At 38.7% G+C, this 15182-nt stretch overlaps 1 protein-coding gene across 1 annotated transcript in view; it reads right to left on the bottom strand.

Moving 5' to 3' along the window:
* The window catches only part of LOC122797757 (transient receptor potential cation channel subfamily A member 1-like), a 1751748-nt gene that overhangs the window by 1217511 nt on the left and 519055 nt on the right, over positions 1 to 15182 (bottom strand). The window contains exon 15 of the mRNA XM_044066281.1: positions 9028 to 9194. Coding sequence (XP_043922216.1) covers positions 9028 to 9194 — 167 coding nt within the window. The remainder of the gene's footprint in view (positions 1 to 9027; positions 9195 to 15182) is intronic.

Here is a 15182-nt window from a genome sequence, read left to right as displayed (position 1 = left end):
CAGCAATAAATTGTGCATCAGAGCATTGCCTTATGTTTGACATTCCACCACACTTGGGATGTGAGGCTTGTTTGTCTTTATTTTCTTTTTGGCCAGTCTTTGAGATATCTGTAATTACTCATGGTAATATATGCTGTTTACTGTGTTATATCTCACTTTTACACATCACACAATTCTATGTGTGATACATAAATGTTAGTGTATAGCCCCTGCTCTTCAGTTATGTTTGTGCTGATACATTCCTATACTCACCATGGGCCTAGATTTCTTGTGGGACTGACTATTTTATGACTACCTTCCCAAGCTAGTTATTTGTATAATGATATCCTACCTGTGCCATAACACTTTCTGTTGTGTACACCTCCTGCATCACACACATTTGCCTGTATGGTCCTCTTTGGTGATGTACCTTGTAGAGAGGCTTCCTGTGGTGAAGTTTCCTCTGTATATATCCAGATGTGTACCTACTGAGTGTTTTGTATATGTTCTTACCGATATACCTCATGTAACTGTTGTGTATGATGTTCCATGTGGACAGCTAATGATTTCTTTCCATTAGTCATGCTCTGTGCTGCTGTTGTGGGGCAACACGTGGACATCACTGTTTAGTCAGTGTACATTTACATGTGTGGTTTGCCATGTCCAAAGGGTGTCAGATGGTGTTGTGTTGTTTGAGCTAGAACATATGTCTGCATCCTCCATTGCCCATGCCTATTTCTTCTCACTGCTGTGTCCTCCTGATCGTGCTGTGGCAGCTCTGATATGTCATCATTAGAAATAGGGATCCCTTGGGGTAGGTCACTCACATCTGCAGCGGGCAAGCCACAATGTTTTGCTGTTATCATGTTGTTGTGTAACATGGCACATATGGTAACCACCTGTGATGCCTTTTCTGGTGTATTGTAGTGCATCCCTGGATGTGTACAGATATCTGAATATTGTTTTCAGCATACCAAACACATGCACATGGTCTTTCTTGTCACAGTGTGTGCTCTGTTGTATGCATTCTTAGCAGGGCAGGATGGGTCTGTGTCCTCATACTTACTGTTGACAGCTATAGATTCTGTTTACATCATAGCTGTGGTCCTATATTTACTATGTAATAGTCTGTCAGGAATTTCATCATACTGAAAAGCAGCCTTCAGACAACTTTCCCTCCATATTGTATCAATATGCCAGCTACAGCTTTTTTTTCATATTACTAATGAGGCCATCTGCTGAGCACACTACCTGTCAATTGAGCAATGGCCTCCCATTTCTATTGATGCACCATTCAGCACCAGGTAAAGCTGAGGATTTAATTGGTGTGTGAGTGCAGTCTTTTGCACTGATGATATAGGGGGAGTTGGCTATGGAATACAAATCTTTTCATTGCTGTTCTGACCTCCATGGGTGTTGTTAGGAAGTGGATATAGTCATCTACTTTGGTGCATATTATTGCCAGAATCTGTGAGACGATGTGACTAGCAGCTGTCAGGGATGCTACTGTGATGCCCCACCTTTGGCCCAGTAATCAAGGAGCCTCAACCTCACCACTAGCACCAGTAGGGAACGTACATTGGGAGGATGACAAGTACAAACACAGCATTTCCAAATGCAGCTCTCTGCATCAAGTGTAATTTCCCTTAAGAGCACACAGAGACCACAGTCAGTCTGGGGCTGGTTTCTCCCTCTTTCTCCAGATCCCTAATAATACTTTCCAGTGGCACAGCTATATAGTTGAGATCTCAACTGAGTGACCAAGCCAAGAATTCCAGCACCATCTCTGTCCAACCAGTGCTTCATGTCCCTGCTCAAGTAGCTAATGCACACACTCTTTGAGGTTTGGGTTATGTACACACACACACACACACACACACACACACACACACACACACACACACACACACACACACACACACCCCTGGGAAAAGCTGGTGCAGGTTTACTAGCTATGCCCCCTTCTGTCCAGACTATAAGGTAGTTTCCCCTACCACCAGTCACCTTGTCACCTACTTTGAGGGCCTTAACAAAGGGTGTCCATCTTACTGTGTAACATTACTTATCTTACTGTGTAATGTTACTTTTAATACAAATGGTAGTTTGACCAAGAGCAAGGCTATTAGGAGTGGCCCACATAATGTCACCAAATAAATATGCAAGTACTCTTAGAACATAAATATTTCTCTACACAAATCAGCCACAATGAAAGGTTTAAATATAGTTGATAATAAATAATAAAAGAACAAGAAAATACTCAATATATAGTTACACCAGAGTTCAAAATTACAGGAAATATGTATTTATTTATTTTACATTTGTTGACCAGGATACTCCGACTGGATATATGTCCATTTTCAGCAGAAGCCCAAGGAGAAAAACTCTAGATAACACAGATAGAGCATAATATGTGTCAAACATATTTACAAAGCCCTCTAGTAGGTACTCACTATATACACAGTGTGTAATAGTATACAAAAATAATAGGTTGCAGCAAGCTATTATGAGTAAGAGATGTGTACAATATTAATTTAAATAAGGCATTGAATAAGTAATGATTAATCAGGGTTAGTACAGGGACAAAGCCAGTGTTCTTTAAAATACTGTCTGAGGCCTATTTTGAAGATACTTAAAGAAGGTTCGGGGTAAGGTTAGATGGAAGTGAATTCCAAGTTTTACCAATGACATTGGCAAATAGGAAGTTGTCAGCTGAGTTAATGGATTTGTGGGTTTGGACCAACAGTTTATTGGATAATCATAGTTGCCATAAATTACTGTATGGCTTTATGATATTTTTGAGTGGTGGAGTATTTTCAGGGTGGTACAGAATTGTGTGTGCTACTATAAGCTGATTGAACAGAAGTAGGCTAGGAAGTTCTAGCCACCTGAGAAGACTGAGGTTTTGACAGTGGTGTGTCCTATATGTTGAGCCTATAGCAAATATGGCAATATGGTTGTAACAGTGAGAGCGATGACTAAGTTCAGTTTTGTTCAAATTGGACAGTATGGGGGAGGCATATAGAAGGGTGGAGAATAGGTGTGAGTGGGCACTTCCAGTCCCAGCTAATGGAGTTAGAAAAGGTCTGCTTCTATATGAGCCAAGTGTCTTGTTAATGGTTTTTATAGTTTTATTTATATTCAGATCAAATTTGAGATTACTGTCCACTATTATTCTAAAAGCTTGGTATGGTCATCTGGAGAGATAGAGGTACCATTGTTGGATGTTGTGGAGAAGGAAAATGGGGTGGATCTACTGGTTAGGGTAAAGAAGAGCAGTTTAATTTTGTTAGGATTTAACAACAGACAGTGATTAAAGAACCAATTTTCAACGGTGTTAAATGTGTTTTGTGTTAAGGTTTGCAGGTCTAAAGGGGAGGAGGCTGTACAGATCAGGGTAAAATTGTCTGCATATTGAATGCAGGTTGCATCAGGGATGGCAGTATGAAGATTGTTGATGAGAATAGAAAAGAGTAGACAACCTGAGGGACACCAAGGGTGAGAGGTATCAGGGTGGACAGTTTGCCCTGCCATAATACAGCCTGTTGTCTGCCATTCAGATAGGATAGGAACCAATGAATAACATGGTTATCTAGGGAGATGGATTTTAGGAAATGGATGAGTAATTTGTGGTTGACCATATCAAAGGCCTTCGACAGGTCTAGAAATAGGGCTGACGATAGCCTGTTGTTGTTCCTGTTTTGGAATATGGTATTTGTAAAAGAAAGGAGGGCAGAGGTGGTGCTGTGATATGGTCTAAAACAGGATTGCAGGACACTCTCAATTAAATAAAGCAAAACATCTAAGCTAAGCTTTGCTATATTCCTGACTGTATCTAAGAGAATTACTGTATCCTAATAAATTACTTCAGAACAAGCAAGGCAGACATGGTGAGTGGATCTTGATGTTGTCAGGTCAAAGACAAAATACAAATATAGTTTCTTACTAAGAGACTTCCCAGATTAATATCTCAAATATTACTGCTGGGATAGCTTGCAGAATTACATCATTTCTTATCTGACTCTATCCCATGTGAAACCCCCCACTGATGCAGCTGGTAGCATTTAGTATCTACGTGTGAAAATATATAGACAAGGGCTTTTCTTAGATCTAAGGCAGAACCTGGAAGTCATAAAACAATAAAATACTTCCAAAACAATACAGAAAACTTTTAGTTCTGGACATTGTGTCTGTTACTGCACTGAAACAGAAACATAACATTCTTTTATTATGTGGCCAAAAGGTACTTTAATTTCAGCTATTTTTCTGAACCTCTTGTGTTCCAGTTTCCATTGTTAGAATATATACATCTAAATAGTTACAATAGTGCAGGTACATTTCTGTTCTAATCCAGTAGGGCATGATGTGGTTACATCTTTAAACAGCACTTTGTAAAATACCTCTTCAGCACACATGTTCATAGGATCATAGGTTGGTACTAGGCTATTGGCCCTAGGGCCTATACAAGCCTAACCATAACAATTCCCTGGATATTTCTTCCCACAATATTTACTTCCCTAGACCCGTGTCCAGTAGGATGATTGACGTGATCCCTGGGGTGAATTTCCTATCCCCCATCCAATCATCTTCCTTTTGAAGAGGGCCAAGGAAGCGCTCTGCTTGACATGTATGAGCAGTCTATTCCAGAGTATGGGGAGTCTCTGGGTCAGGAACCTATCCTTCCAGCATATTTTGTTCATTGTGATAACAAGCTTTAGATCCCTGGAGCATGTGGCTCTGAGGGACTGGGATGTCTTTAAGTGGAGCATGTCCAACAGCTCAGGGTTTGACATGGCCTTGTATGTTAAGCAGAGATCACCTCTGAGTAGACGATATGCCACAGAGTATAGTTGGAGTTTTTTTAGATGGTCAGCATAGGGCATCTGCTTTAGGCCTGTGATTCTTTTAGTGAGGTACTTCTGTGGCCTTTCCAGCCAGCTATTGCAGATGTCTTGTAAGGTGCATACCAAATGGGGCATTGTACACTCTAATGGGTCTAATGTGGAATGAGTACAGTGGGACAATGACCTCCTTTTTTCTGGATGAAAAGCCCTTAGTGGTGAGATTTGCCACATAGAAGGATTTCCAGACTGTTGTGGTGAAGTGGTTATCGAAGGTGAGACTACTGTCCACCTGTGTCTCTAAGTTTCTCATCACACTTTCAGTGTTTAGTGTACTGCCACCTATGTGATAATTCATGGATACATATTTTTTTTCCGAAAGGGGATAACTATACATTTCTTGGAATTAAGCTTGAGCCCATGGCTCTGGCACTAACCATCTGTTTCTGTAAGGCCCTTTTGTAGAATATCCACATCATTTGGGGATTCAGTATTGGCTCCCAGTTTGCAGTCATCTGCAAACTTTGTTAGCCAGAGTCCCTTAGTGTTGGCCTGTACTTCAGAGAAGTAGATGTCAAACAAGAGCGGTCCCAGGACTGAACCCTGAGGTACTCCACTTGTCACTTGTCTGGAGCTGGATTTGGAGTCAGCTACTTTTACAGTCTGGGTCTGTCAGTAAGCCAGCTGGCAAACCCATCGAGTTACATAGGGATTTGTGACCAGCTTAGTAAGTTTATCTATGATTCCAGAGTGGGGGATGGTGTTGAACACCTTGGCAAGGTCCAGATAGGCTGTGTGGGCCACCTTACCCTCATCCACAGCTCTGGAGACTGGTTCAAAGAAGTCAGTCAGGTTCAGGAGACAAGACTGGCCCTTCACGAACCCAAACTGGGTGGGATCCAGTGTTTGAAGGTTGCCAATGTCATTGATTATAAGTTCCATGGTAATGTGTTCCATGCCCTTGCATATCAGGCTCGTCAGACTGATGGGACGATAGTTCCCAGATCATGGTGGATCCCCCCTTGTGGAGTGGGATAACTGTAGCTGTGTGCCATTCAGTGGGCATGAAGCCTGAGGTGAGGCTATGATTAAACATGACACTTAGTTGAGGTGCCAGTTCTAATCCAGTAGGGCATGTCTGTACAAACCATCTGATATGGCATACTGTTCTAATACATTTATAACACAAGCATATGAATCATGTTGATATTCAAAAATGACATTTAATTATTGACAAAATTCCAGATAGTTGGAATGGCAGTATCACCTTTGTGACAGCTTCTATGGTATCTCCGATATGGTGCTAAAATGTCCCATAGACCAGTATACATATACTAAGGCACACTTTTGTTTCTATTGGTACTGAGTTACCCTGCAGACTGTGAGCATACATGTGGGGTGCACATATCCTGAACACAACCTCTACCAACTCTCTAGCTAATCTATATCTATGTATTATTTCCTGGTCAGAGAACTGACTTAAGTGCAGACTGGTTCAGGTCCTAACTAGCTAGCTAGATGCCTTTTGGGATCATCCTCTAGTATGGCTTGCAGTACCTCAGCTTGCTGTTTTGCATTAAATCCCAGTTGTATTTTTTTTTAATTCTTCTTCTTCTTTTGGCTGTTGCCATTAGGGGTCACCACATTGGATCATCTGTTTTCATTTCTTCCTGTCCTCTGCATCTTGCTCTGTCACACCAACCACTTGCATGTCCTCTCTCACTACATCCATAAACCTTATCTTAGACCTTCCTCTTTTTCACTTACCTGGCAGCTCCATCCTTATCATCATTTTCCCAATATACCCAGCATCCCTCCTCAGCACATGTCCAAACCAATGCAATCTTGCCTCTCTGGCTTTGACTCCAAACCTTCCAACCTGAGTCAACCCTCTAATATACTGATTCCTAACCCTGTCCATCCTCATCACACACAATGCACATCTTAACATCTTTAACTCTGCTACCTCCAGCTCTGACTCCTGCCTTGTTGTCAATGTCACCGTCTCCAACCCATATAACATAGATGATCTCACTACCCTCTTGTAGATCTTCCCTTTCACTCTTACTGGTACCAGTCTGTCATAAATCACTCCTGACACTCTTCTTCATCCACTCCACCCTGCCTGTAGTCTCTTCTTTACCTCTCTTCCACACTAACCTTTACTCTGAACTGCTGATCCCAAGTATTTAAACTCATTCACCTTTGCCAACTCTACTCCCTGCATCCTCACCATTCCTCTATCCTCCCTCTCATTCACACACATATATTCTGTCTTAGTCCTGTTAACCTTCATTCCTCTCTTGTCTAGAGCATATCTCCACCTCTCCAGGGTCTCCTCAACCTGTTCCCTACTCTCACTACAGATTAGAATGTATTTTTTTAAATAAGGTTTGTTATTCTACTAGGAATATATGGAATACAGTGGCATATATATAAAGCAATATGACCTCTGCTGAGTGATTTCAGAAAGTTGTTGGCAATGTACTTTGTTGCATTTAAGTTTAGTTGGGCAAGAAAATTGTGTTTTGGAATCTGTGGGGCATGTGCGGCATCCATAATTATCCTACACTGAATAGGGAATTACTTAGTCTTGTTTTAGTATGCATTATGAATTTGCATCCACCAGTGATACACTGATATCTTCCTTCTGCATGCAGCATGTCCTAAACTTTCCTTTGGAATTTGCCCTACATGTGCATTATTTAATTTTTTCTTCAAATAAAAAAAAAAATACTTAGTTTTGACTGCACAGTAGATGAAAGCACAGCTACACACAGACACACACACACACCAACATTGAATCCATCCATTCATCCTCAACATTTTTTTCCCATATTGCACATGGGGTCAGGGTGTCACTTCAATGGTGACAATCATCTCAAGCCAAAGTTTACATCACCAGGTGGCTACCCTTGCCACAGTAGTTCATCCATACCACTCACTTGCAGGATCTACAGCCAGTGTAGAGTGTCCAATCCACCTATTGCATGTCTTTAGAATGTGGGAGGAAACCAGACCACCTAGAGTAAACTCACATGATCACAGGGAGGACATGCAGACTCCACACAGAAGCCGCCTCAGCCAAGAATCAAACCACAGAACCTGTTGCTGTGAGGTGACAACGCTAACCGCTACACCACCATGACCACCCACATTGAATGTTAGCTGAAAAATAATGAAACTGCAGTGTAGTTTGGAATATGGCATCAAATTTTCTGCAAACTCATACATATGGTATTCAGTTGAAGGTATATAATGAAAGGTAGATGTTCAGCATTGTTTTCGTTGAGCATTACCTCCCTCTACAGCTCCTTATTTGCTATTATTCCAATTTCATGTTCAGTCATGCCAGCCACCACAGAGTCCACTAGTTCCATGGCCAAAGTTTGTCCTTCACTCTTTCCATGTGCTTTATGACCCTCACAGATCCTGAACAGCCTGTCAAATATTCGTTAATGCTGGTGCTGGCTGTATGGGGTCCTGAATGCATGTGCTCAAGCAGTAACAATAATGTGCAAAGGGGCCACATCGGTGTTGTGGCATGTTTGTTACTGAAGCATCACATCACTTGCATTACAGGAGCAAGTGAAGGGTTATTTCAGAATGTAGCCAGCTTGTTCAAACTTAGGAAAAGAAAGTTGCTAGGTAATATTAAATCCAGTCTCTGACCTTTTTATTACTTTCCAGGGAACAAGCCAGTCTTGCTGCAAGCACTTTCTTTGAATCTGGTCTCGCTTTTTGCTGTGTCACTTCCCATACTATTTTGCTTACTGACAGGTGAAGGAATACTATAAAGGGCACACTGGGCCATGTTGACCCAACAGCATGCAACTCGCATGTATGAAGGTGAATTTTTTTAAATGTACCTGCAGTGCTAAGCTACCTGGAGTATCACGAGATGCTTTATCAGTGAGATTCAGAGAGTCACATTTTGTATAAGATGTTCTTTTACACCACAACACTGCATATATGTTTTAAGTATTAATGATGAGTTAGGAGCTATAAAGACATACCCAGTAAGTAGGTCTTAGCACAGACTTGCATTATATATGCTGAAACTTTAATAAATCTAAACCACCAACCACAGTGAATATTATGAAAAACAAAGACATATGTAGCAGTGGAGGATTTGCGAATACAGTATAGACTATCTGCTTAACAAAATAGCTGTATTGAATTTCAATGGAATATTAAAGTGTCGATGTACCTTTTACTTTGAATAACAGCATGCACCACTTCTTTGCGTTGATTCCGTATTGCTAAATGAAAATAGGAAGCATTCTTCTTGTTTAAGGTGATAGCTGCTCCATTTTCTAGTAATAGACTGACTGCACCTGTGTAACCTTCTTGAGCAGCCAGGTGAAGAGCTGTGTTCTACAAATTAAAAGATTTACAAAGTCGTTATGTGAAGAAAGTGTCAAGCATGATACCACAGATGCATAATTCAGTTTATAGCACTCAAACATTCATTACTTTCATGGCTTTTTCTATTTTGCTACCTTGAATGCCAAACAGTGAAGAGGGTCAGAGGCTGATAGTTACCAAAGTTTTCTGTTAGGGTGCAGAGGGCAGGCCCAAGTGTTTATTAATGCAGTCTATGCCCATTACAAGAGAGAGAAGTGAATACAACTAACTGGCAAATAAGTCAAAGTAAAATTAGGAAGATGATGTACTACTCTCTGTTTTTTCTTTTTTGTATCTTTGCATGCAGTGTATAAATAAGAGGTATACTTTGTTGTAAGAGAGAAACTTTTCCAGCAGATTATGCAAACGTGCATTTTCCTACACTGATGAGAATGCAACTAGGAATGATTATTAACATAAATTCAGTTATGTGCAATTAATGTGTTCAGATATGTGTATATATATATATATATATATATATATATATATATATATATATATATATATATATATATATATATATATCAGTTGATTGAACAAGTTTGAGCTAAAAATTTGAAAATATTTGAAACTAAATGGTTCACAAAAATCAAAATAAAGCAAAAATCAAAACTTTTTTTTTTGCAGATAGTCAATCTCCATGCATTCCTAACATTCCTTGCTAATTATATATATATATATATATATATATATATATATATATATATATATATATATATATATATATATATATATATATATATATATATATATATATATAAAAATATACCAACTTTGAGATTGCACTACAGCCAGAAAAGAGGGAAAATTTCCAGTTCCTGTGTACCATGATCTTGCACAACCAAATGCCATCCAAATTTAACAATTAATTTTTGAACAATTTTGCTAATATTGATAGTTTGAACACTTAATAGGAATACACATATATATAAACCTCAAATCTTATTAACTATATACAGACACACATTATATATTTATGTGTGTTTGCATATATATATATATATATATATATATATATATATATATATATATATATATATATATATATATAGGTCTACTTCTCTTTATCGAAGAAACATTTCTCTGAAAAAGAGAAGTAGACCCACACTTACGCGAAAATGCACTTAACTGAAAGTGCACTTCCGTGAAGAACGGTTCAACGAATCATTAAGGAACACTGAGGTGGTGAAGCACACCACAGTGGGGAAAAGGGAATTTACCTGTTTCCCCATTGTAGTATGATCTTGGAGTTGGTATATTTAAGTAGGGGGTGTGTGGGGGTTGCACAGTGGCTTGCCCCCCCTACAAAAAAACTGTTTTGGTCTTCCTTAACGGTTCGTTGAATCATTGTTTGCGAAAGTGCACTTTCGGTTAAGTGCACTTTTGCATAAGTGTGGATCTACTGTTCTTTTTCGAAGAAGTGTTTCTTTGATGAAGCACAGTAGACCCATATATATATATATATATATATATATATATATATATATATATATATATATATATATATATATATATATATATATATATATATATATATATATATATATATATATGTGTGTGTGTGTGTGTGTGTGTATATATATATATATATATATATATGTGTGTGTGTGTGTGTGTGTGTGTGTGTGTGTGTGTGTGTGTGTGTGTGTGTGTGTGTGTGTGTGTGTTAACTGGATGAGTGAACTTGTGCTCCTTGGAATATTTTTAGCCATGATCTCCAAGGACAAGGTTCAATACAGCATTCATATAAATAATTTAGTGCAGCCAGTCAGATAGCATGCCTTGTTAAAGTGAAAAAATGCTAGGTTTTCTGTGGAAAACTGACATGGACATAGGAACGGTATGCAGTACTCCACACAGTGACTGATCGTCAAAACTGACTGCCTAATCCTAGGACTGGAAGGACATGCATGATTGGATAGTTTGGACTGTGCAGTAAAACTGGACAGCAAGTTGTACAGAGACTCAGATGTGGCAAATAAACTATCTTGTGGAATGACCAAGGCAAAATCCATCATTAAAAATGTTCTAGGACTGTACTCATTGGAATGACTCCTACATGACCTGCAGAAACCAGGCACTTCATTTACCATTTTTTTTATGCTTCCAACAATGGAAACATAAAATTATTTCCACTTGTTCAGCAATAATTTTCCAAAGAAGAAGGGGTGATGAATCTGCCTAGGCCATATCACAACACATTTCAGACATAATGGAAAAGCACTCCTTGCCCTGGGGCAGCACTTCAGCATATAATGACAGTGTAAACGATGGAAAAAAATCTGGAGTATATACCAGATTTAAAGAAACGTGTCCATCCCTCCAAAAGACTGGCTGTGGTGCCCACATAATTCATAATGAAGCCAAAAAAGCTACAGCACAACTACCTTATGAAATAGAAGTATTTGTGATAAAACGTTTCAGTCACTTCTCAGGTTCAGCCATGAGGGCCAGAGACTTGAAAGACTTCTGTGCGTTCTGTGCCATGGAATTTGAGAATCTTCTAAAGCACTTGCCAACAAGGTGGCTGTCACTCCTTTTAGCTACTGAGAGAGTTGTAAAAAAATCTCTCAGTGTACCAGATATATTTCCTATCCCAGGGATAAGAGGAGACCCCATGGCAGATATGGCTTGTAATTTACAGATAATGAGCATGGGGAGATTATATTCCCTATACTGCCCCAGTACTATTTGCGCTTTCTGTGTGTCATTCTCATGGATTTCAGTGAGCACATAAGCATAATAGAAAATGCAGTACTTACTGCTTTGGTGACATTTTCAGTGATGGTTTCTCATAAGAAGCAGAAGGTGCCTTCTTTGGTGGAAAAGCTAGAGCACATATGAACTCATTAGACAGTACTTTTTTTCAACAAGTTGAAAAGAGATTTCATCATATTCTTGGAGGCAGGGGTCAAGTTCTTAGAACAGTGGCTTGATTTTAGTGTAAACAATGACTTGCTTTCACTGTCTAAGTTATCTTTAACTGAGTCCTTTGCATTCAGTGACTTAATGTCACAAATGCCTTCAATCTGCAGGACATAGATGAAAACAGTCCTTTTCCTGGAATACTGGACAATCAAGTCCTTTTTCCAGGAATTAGGTACCGCAGGCTTATCACCAGGAGAAAAGTGGCTAAAGCATTTCAAAGGGTCCAAGCTGACTGCACTATATATAACAACATCCAATGCATTTACAGAGAAAGTTTTTTCTTTGGTTAAAAATACATGGACAGATGTGCAAAATTGTTGCAGTGTGGACTTGTTAAAAGGTGAGAAAATGATGAGTATAAATTACCTGATAAGTTGCAGTGACTTTAATACTGAATCAAACAGGATACATCTTCATGATATCAAATCAAATACAAAGTACACATTTAAAAAATATATATTTTATTTCAGTGTGCTTGTATGTGTGGACTACGTATAATTTTTAGTTTTATTGTTTAGAATAGATATAGTTAGTGTAATAAGTAGAACTTAGAGATTTTTGCTTTAATTTACAATAGATCCACTCTTAATTACATACATTTAAAAATGTAACTGTGCTTGTGTGCAGTATGTAGATTTTTTAATTTTTTCTAGTTAAGGTAATTGTAATGTGTTGAATGTAGAGGTTTTTGCTTTTCTTAAACTTACTGATTTGTTTGTTATGCATAGTATGTTTTTTAATCAAGTTTACTTACTGTTAATGCTACATGAGTGATGTATGTTTTTGCAGTAATGCTTATCTTTTACTGTTATAGCTGCATAATTTAAATTTCATTGTGCCGTATAACTTCACATTATTTGTACCCAAAACTACATCTTCTTCACCACTCCAGTGGTAATGTCATGGCTAGAGGATGTGGTTACCGTCATATTGGACACATACCCATGCCCCACTTTGGCCCATTTAAAAGGCGGCAACCCTAAATTCTGTTTGTGGTTTTAAATTTGGTGGCCTTTTAGCTGCCTACAACACAATAAACCAGCCAGTACTGTAGAGTGGATCACACCCCTTTTAATGTCCACAGTTCAACTAGTGCAAAAGCACTATAGACAAAGACATATATGAATGTACAATTAATATTCAAACTGGTTTCGGCAAATACACCTTCCTCAGTGAAAATAAAACCACCAATTCAATTCACATTTTATAGTTACCCTCACTTTCAACACTGCTACATGACTGGCAAATTACAAGTGCTTATTAAGACCTGGAGAAAATAAAGCATCTAGCTTAATATTCCAGCTGGTTTCTTTCTTATTTAAAATATTATGCCATCCAATTTTATTTCTCCTATCTCCCTGAATTTTATCAATAATGACAAACATGAAGCGAGCCATAGGATGCTGAATGGAATGTTTATAAAGAGCACTGGACAGTCTTTTGTTTCTCATATCACTAAAATGTTCTGAAATACATATTCTATGTGGACGTAAAGTCTGTCCTACATAAAATGCAGAACATGAACATGTTGCTAAATAAATAATCCAATCAGTACTGCAATTGCCTACAAACTTGATTTCATATATCTTGGGAATATTTTTGCTAGTGAATTGCTTCGACCTTAAAGCATATTCAAACAAAGAGCAATGGCCACATGGGCTGCAGCCTACCAATAACCCTCCATCTAACGTTCTTTGGATCATAGAGTCCAAACCAATTTTGTTCTTTCATTTATAGATGATAGAGCTTTCAGAGTGTGTGCCTCAGGCAGGTACAAGCCCCATGCTGAACAGCATTCTACCTTCTCCAAGGATGATACCACAATATAAACAAAAGATAAATGACTTTAACGATTGGTTTAATTACTGGTGTCATTCCAAGGGGGCCCAGTATTCATCAGCTTGGGAGGACATTATCGACAAACCATGCTGCTTTGCTAGGATGGCCTGCATCTGTACTCAATAAGCTTTCAGGTATTAGTCAAAACATTAGCCATTCCTATAGTGCTTCTTTTAGGCAATGTCAATCTAATAAACCTTCCAACATAGCAAATTCTATGCAATACATACTAAATGTATTACTGTTCAGTGCTAGGAGTCTCAACAATAAACTCCACTCCTTGGAAGTGCTTCTCACCCTGGAGAGTGTTGACATGTGTGCAGTTACAGATACATGGTTTAAAGCCACAGAAGGCACCTCGGCAGTACAAGGCTATAATGCTTTCCACACATTTTGACCAGCTACAGCACAAGAAAGGACATAAAAAGTAAGCATACATCAAAATTGGTCAAACAATATGACAAGCCTGAGCTTGTCCACATCCAACTAACCTAAGTTAAAGTCCAAGACCTTATCCTTGTTGGCTATAGATCCCCATCTATGATGCAGGATAACCAAACCATGTACTTGAATGTACTGGAGTCACTCACAGTTCAGCCCAAAAATGTATTGTTGGGTGATTTCAACTATACCACCATAAACTGAGATACATTCTCAGAAATATGAGAGAAATTAGCAATCACAGTGTAATGCCCTCACTGATCAGATCAGATCAAAAGCAGTCACCCTTGAAATAAATATGAAGACTGAACTACTGGCTAACCCCATAACCTTTAAAAACTTTTCCAAAGCTGACTACCTCCTAATAAGTGATGGCATAGCTAAATTCCAAGCCTTCTCCCCTGTTCCCTCAAACTCGAAGAACATGGTGGTTTATGCAGTAGTGTTTGAAAATCTGTACAAGCATGTAAATAACTGCATAGAAACAGCAGTACCAAACCAAAACAAACTTACAACAACCTCCAAAAAGTAGCCCCTGCTTGGTGGACCTGAAGTATAAATAGGTTGTACAACCGAAAAAAAAGAAAATTCTGCAAAAAAATAGGAAGAGCTATGCCCAAAATACAAAAAATCCTCCCTAATCAGTCAGAACAATCAAATCAAGGGACTGATCAAGTGCACCAAACCCAACTTTGAGGCAAATGTAGCCTCCTAAGCTGAGGATAATCATAAGGCATATTTCAGTTATAT

The sequence above is a fragment of the Protopterus annectens genome, chromosome 3.part1 (genome assembly GCF_019279795.1).
Source record: "Protopterus annectens isolate FY-2018-M chromosome 3.part1, PAN1.0, whole genome shotgun sequence".
Taxonomy (NCBI): Eukaryota; Metazoa; Chordata; order Ceratodontiformes; family Protopteridae; genus Protopterus; species Protopterus annectens.
This window is presented reverse-complemented; position numbering and strand designations above follow the sequence as displayed.